Raw genomic sequence first — 5,541 nt, forward strand, 5'->3', positions numbered from 1 at the left:
TTGCGTGGACACCTCAGGAAACCCGACCAGGTAGGTGTAATAAAAAGATGCTTAATGGTTAAATATTATCTCATATAAGTATGTACATCAATCATTGGATACTGCTTCTAAAAAAAACGACCTCTCATAGTATCTCAAAGATCTAGATAAGATGCATAAATTACCAATCAATTCCCCATGCCCTTACCCTGACAATTAATAGTATGCAGCTCGTCACCAATATCAATATAATTTGGTATGTGCTGGGATAGACCAAACTATCACATTACCCGATTTGGGCAATGCATCTCAACAATGTTAAAGCTGTGCAATGAGACCAATGCTAACCAAAGATCAGATCCCTCATGGCATATAACTCATACCTGATGTGGTTGTTATGCGTCCAACTCATCCTGATAGAACTCGTAGACATGAGTGAGATTTACTATGAAATGTCTAGCCCCATATCATCTGACATAATAAGCCATAAAGTTAGTATGTTTTTTGCATTCAATTTATATAAATAATGTGTTGATTAAAATCAATTTATTTTATTATTACTTAGAACCCATGGATAATGGTCATTGAGTGATAGTGTCCAACATATTATTATCCCAGCTCTTTGGATGTCCGATATGAATATGCTCTCACGACCAGAACTATATTAATTAACATTGAGAGTTCTAAGTTAGCATTTAAAATGCCATTAATTTTAACAATTAAAGAATTTAAAATAATTATAACTGGAGAAATAGTAGATACTCGACAATTTATCTTTTTTTCTTTAGACATGATTTACATAGTTACGGGTAGAGATATGCAAGCATGACCCCCCCAGTTGTAATTAGGAATTGCCTAGAAGTCCTAAAGCAGTGTAAAAAAGAATAATAAAACTGCATTGCCTGCAATTCTCGTGAAAATAAGACCTCTAAACATATGTTATATGTAGTCTTAAGCATACTTAACCAATTGGTCCTCTGTCATATTTGCTGAAAGGTCTTGAAATTTATATCCAACCATGTCAGTTTGATGTAGTTAAGAGATTATATTCATCTTCTATTTCAAGCATATTTTAGTTAGGTTAATTATATAACATTTTAGATAGCTCGTTAAAAGACATCTAATGTAGCAGTTAGGAACTCATGACTGCCTCCATTATAAGTGATATCATTGTCAGTATTGACGATGATACCACCATGGAAGTATAATATTCTAAAATTACTAGATATTCTGTTAAACAACACAATAAAACACAAGTCTAATTTATTAATATCATGGGGTTAATCAATGTACATACTTTATCAACAAAACCAGAACGGTAACATAATCGGCAAAACTTTAATTCATCAAATTAATCAGTGAATACCTAAATTCATCAAACTTCACTATCATAATGAAATTATCAAACCAACTCATGTATTTCATAGCTAATTATCTTATTTTATACCTAATTCAGTATAATCCTTAATTTAAACTAGATAAACCCTAACTTTAACTCTCTTTTTTTTGGATTCGAGGAAACCCCACTCCTCAAAAAGCGCACTTTGTGGGCCCAGGTGAGCCAGTAAAACCTCGGTTGTCCCAGGCTCTTACAAGAGGTGCACGCCCTGACTCGAACTCGAGACCTGCTTTACAGATCTTAAGCCATTTGCCATCACGCTACGCCCCTTGAGGACAACCCTAACTTTAACCTTAATTCACAATCAACAACAAACTAAAATCATTATTTATTTTACAAAATAACATAATTATCAACTCAAATTATATCTAATTAACCTAATTATAAAAAAAACCCTAAATTTATATATAAAAAATCCCTAATCCTGAACGCTAACATTTTTTTAAAATCAAACTAACACACATTAGCATAAATTACATCAAATTGATAGAGGAAACATGTTGAATATACCTCTAAGGGTAGAATGTGGCGGTGGTGATGATTTTGGCCTAAAATGGCTTGACCTGTGGCGCAAGGGGGGTGGCGATCTCGTGCTAGATAGAAATAGGGGGTGATCTCGTGATGTTTTGGATGTGTTTCACGGTGGGAAGAGAGAGGGAGGTCACTGATGACAAGGAGAGAGGAGCACTAGATTGTTGGGAGAGTAAAGACAAAGACATTGTCAGCATATAGACAACAAATTTGGTAAGCACAAAGTTTCTTGTTAATCGAAGAACAACAATAGCAATCACTGCTGCAAATTGACACCAAATAAAGAGCTCAAGATCCTTAATAACCACCTAAAAAAACACAATTTAAGTAAGCATCAGCAATCCTTGACTATTAAAGAAGAGAATAGTCTTCCAAACTCTTAGAAACTTGTAACCATAGAGCAAGTAAGTAGACAAACCTAATCGGACACTAAGAGCTCTAAAAATGACCCAAGAAACAAAATAGACATTTTGAATGTCATTATATATGCTCTCTGCACCTACCTAAGAGATAGATGAAACCAATAATCTCAAGAAAAGAAAACAATACAACAAAAGGATGAATGCCTCATAAAATCTTAATGCCAAATCACATAAAAAAATTTCCTGGAATTAAGCAAATAGTAAATAAAATAGAAAAAATCAGAATAGAGTAAAAAATCTTATCCCGTGGAGGAAATAAGGGGAAGAAAGGGGCTCAGGGTTTTAATTTCATATAAAATTGCAATGATATTTGTGAATCATGTGTCGCACATGTCAATTGCCAAACAAGAGCGCAAATACTATTTGTGACTCGTAAATTGCAAAAGGAATCCGTGACTTGTTAAACTTTGCTATATACCTAAATATTTTCTCCATCTGTGTTACTTACCAATTTCTTTTTTCACTGTGCTAAGAAAAGAAAAAATATGTTTTCCTTATTGTTCTCATGTTACTGTAGCTAGGATTTTGATAAACTGATTTTCTGCTACTTATTTTTCACCCCGCATCTTTCCCAAAAAAATCTTTTGCACAACTTTTCTTTTTTCTTTTTTGAGGTTGCGCCATATAGGTTGCGATATTCCCAGCATTGCAACTTATATGCATTTAAAAAGTAAAATTGGATTGCAAAAAACTTTTTTGGATTGAACCTGTTTGGAACGACGCAATTGCTTTGTTTCACTGTTCCTATCAGCACAACCCGTTGAGTTGTGCTACTTTTTTTCAAAAAGGATTTTGATTTATTCTAGTTTTTTTAAAAAAATAAAATAAAATTGGGATGTGTTATTTTCAAAAAACACCCAAAAGATGATGAGACGAATGTTTGAGGTGTTGGAAATTTTTTGAGTTTATATCTCACTCTAACCTTGTAACCTGCAACTTCAGTGCTCTGTTCTGAGGATGTCTTCATTTTTGTGAGACTTGCATGTAACTCTGAGGTTTGGTGATGGATTTCTGATTTTGAGTGTCATGCGACTTGATCTTAACTTTCGTGAATTCTTTCTTCTTCTTCTTTTTTTCATGTGAAATATGGTTTAGATTTTTCTTTTCTTTTTTATGGGACTTTAGATTTTTACGCGACTTGCGGGAATCACAGGAAGAGTCACCGGCATATTGCCTTACATCTGTTTCAAACATAATTATGGGTAATTATATATATATTAGAATCCATTGAATAATCCTCAACAGTGCAGGAAATAGCACAGCTTTTCCTGTCCCACGGAGAAATCACATCCATTACTTTTTAATTAGAAGCGATCATCTCAGGTGCAGGGTCATGCTTGGAGTCTGATATCATAAACTGTGGCATGACTGATTGCGTGACCACCTGTAAATATGTCTCCTTACCAGAAGTCACCACCACAGCCTAATGATTCAAACATATCGAAGGAATCCCAGTAGGTTAGGAAAGGGTCATCTTCAAAGAAAAAAGTAGCATTGTTGTGTAGCACCATTGGAGATTCTATGCAAGAGTTCATGCTCTGCGCATCTTGTTGTATCCATGCATCACTGATCACAGCACTTCTCTCTTCTTTCTCTTGGTTCTTCCCTTCCAATTCTTCAGTGCTGCCTATTGGACTCGTGTTGCAAGTGGGCTGAGAATTGCTTAGTGAACGGATTCTCTTGCTTCTGTACTGCTTCTTGGTGTTATTGTCGTTCTGATCAGGTTTGGAGTCGATGGTTTTTCTTTTTCTTGAAGGGCATCTCTTGTTTAAATGGGTATTCCAGTAGTTTTTCACATCGTTGTCCGTCCGACCAGGAAGTCGACCGGCTATAAGTGACCACCTACAGGTAACAGTGATAAATTTTTAGATAACATCTTCTAATCTGCATTGATGAAGGTTTGCAATGAGGATAACACCAAGAAGCCAGCACTGACCGGTTGCCAAGAAGCTTATGCATTCTAATTATCATGTCTTCTTCATCTTGGGACATCCCACCTCGTCTAATATTGGGTCTTAGATAATTCTTCCATCGTAATCTGCAACTCTTCCCACATCTCATCAAACCTGCCAGTAAATAATTACGATACCGCATGCGACTTAAATTTTTAAAAAATATCAATCTAGACTTTAGGTAGACTAAGGTATCAAAATAACTTGACCTTTACAATCTAGTTAAGTTTAATATACAATAGATAGAACTACGCACCTGATCTCTTAGACACAGTTGACCAGTTGCCTTCACCATGAGTCTCTACATATGTTTTCAGGATCAAGTCCTCCTCTGGTTTCCACAAACCTTTCTTGAATTCATGAGGCTTTGCTCCTTTGCTTTCCATCTCTCTCTCTCTCTCGTTGAAAAATAATTGGGTGGCAGATAATTGTTAATGAGAAAGGCTTATATAGTAATTAGATTTAACAAGTGTGGATGTCACTGTCTACCAGAAAGTTGCAGGCTCCCCTCGTGCATAGACAAAAACACTGTGACTTAACATTAGAATCCCAAAATGACACCAGGGCCATGTACATTTTGCTTCACTTTAGCTTTTCCTTCGCATTGCCGCCACGCTGTAAAAATCAAAGCTAATCACAGTTCCACTTTCGTAATAAGAGTGGAAAGGACCCATTTAACAGCAAGCAGGAACTGGGAAGTGCAAGCATACGACACCTATGCCTCCTCCTCATGCATGTCTTTTTTTGTTTTTTTGTGTGTGGTAACGTCAAGATACCAAACAGTCGCATGACATTATTTAGCTACTTCCGTACGTATGAACATGGAATATGTACGATGGACTGATCCCTCTCAAGTTTAAAATTGAACTTGCGGTTTTCAAGAGAACCTCGTAATGGTTAAGACTAGAGATTTCGCTAAGAGATCTTGCGTTTAAAGAATGAGAGAGAGTCATGATCCCCTTTGTGTAGTTCATCATTCACAGGACATGATGTTGAACAAATAATTATAATAAAAAAAAAAACCACCATTCTAATCATAATGGTTACATGAGCTAATTAATCTGTGCCCTAATCCCATTTCCCTTCATGAAATATCGGGATTAAAAAAGTAGATATTTCTAAACTAGCTAGTTAGATTTAGACGGAGTTGGTTAGAGAAACACCAGAGAGGCATGCACAAGAGAAAGAAATGCTAGGCACTATGAACAACATCAAGCATGGTGACAGAAGTGCGAAGGCATGTGATGACAAGGGGCTA

General features: G+C 35.8%; 1 protein-coding gene across 1 annotated transcript; it reads right to left on the reverse strand.

Moving 5' to 3' along the window:
* Positions 1 to 3,148: 3,148 nt before the first annotated feature.
* On the reverse strand, positions 3,149 to 5,071 carry LOC7474681 (transcription factor WER). The gene is made up of 3 exons (XM_002308939.3): positions 4,540 to 5,071; positions 4,268 to 4,397; positions 3,149 to 4,173 (listed from the first exon to the last, which is right to left on the reverse strand). Exons 1-3 carry the CDS (start codon positions 4,667 to 4,669, stop codon positions 3,732 to 3,734), a joined length of 702 nt encoding a protein of 233 aa, XP_002308975.2. The 5' UTR covers positions 4,670 to 5,071; the 3' UTR covers positions 3,149 to 3,731.
* Between the last annotated feature and the right edge of the window lie 470 nt (positions 5,072 to 5,541).

This window comes from Populus trichocarpa, chromosome 6, assembly GCF_000002775.5.
Source record: "Populus trichocarpa isolate Nisqually-1 chromosome 6, P.trichocarpa_v4.1, whole genome shotgun sequence".
Taxonomy (NCBI): Eukaryota; Viridiplantae; Streptophyta; class Magnoliopsida; order Malpighiales; family Salicaceae; genus Populus; species Populus trichocarpa.

Excerpts from the sequence above, each read along its gene's own strand:
- LOC7474681 (XM_002308939.3), bottom strand. The coding sequence starts at position 4,669 with ATGGAAAGCAAAGGAGCAAAGCCTCATGAATTCAAGAAAGGTTTGTGG. Across the intron at positions 4,398-4,539 it reads AACTGTGTCTAAGAGATCAG|GTTTGATGAGATGTGGGAAG; the intron begins GTGCGTAGTTCT and ends ATTTACTGGCAG. Across the intron at positions 4,174-4,267 it reads CATAAGCTTCTTGGCAACCG|GTGGTCACTTATAGCCGGTC; the intron begins GTCAGTGCTGGC and ends TGTTACCTGTAG.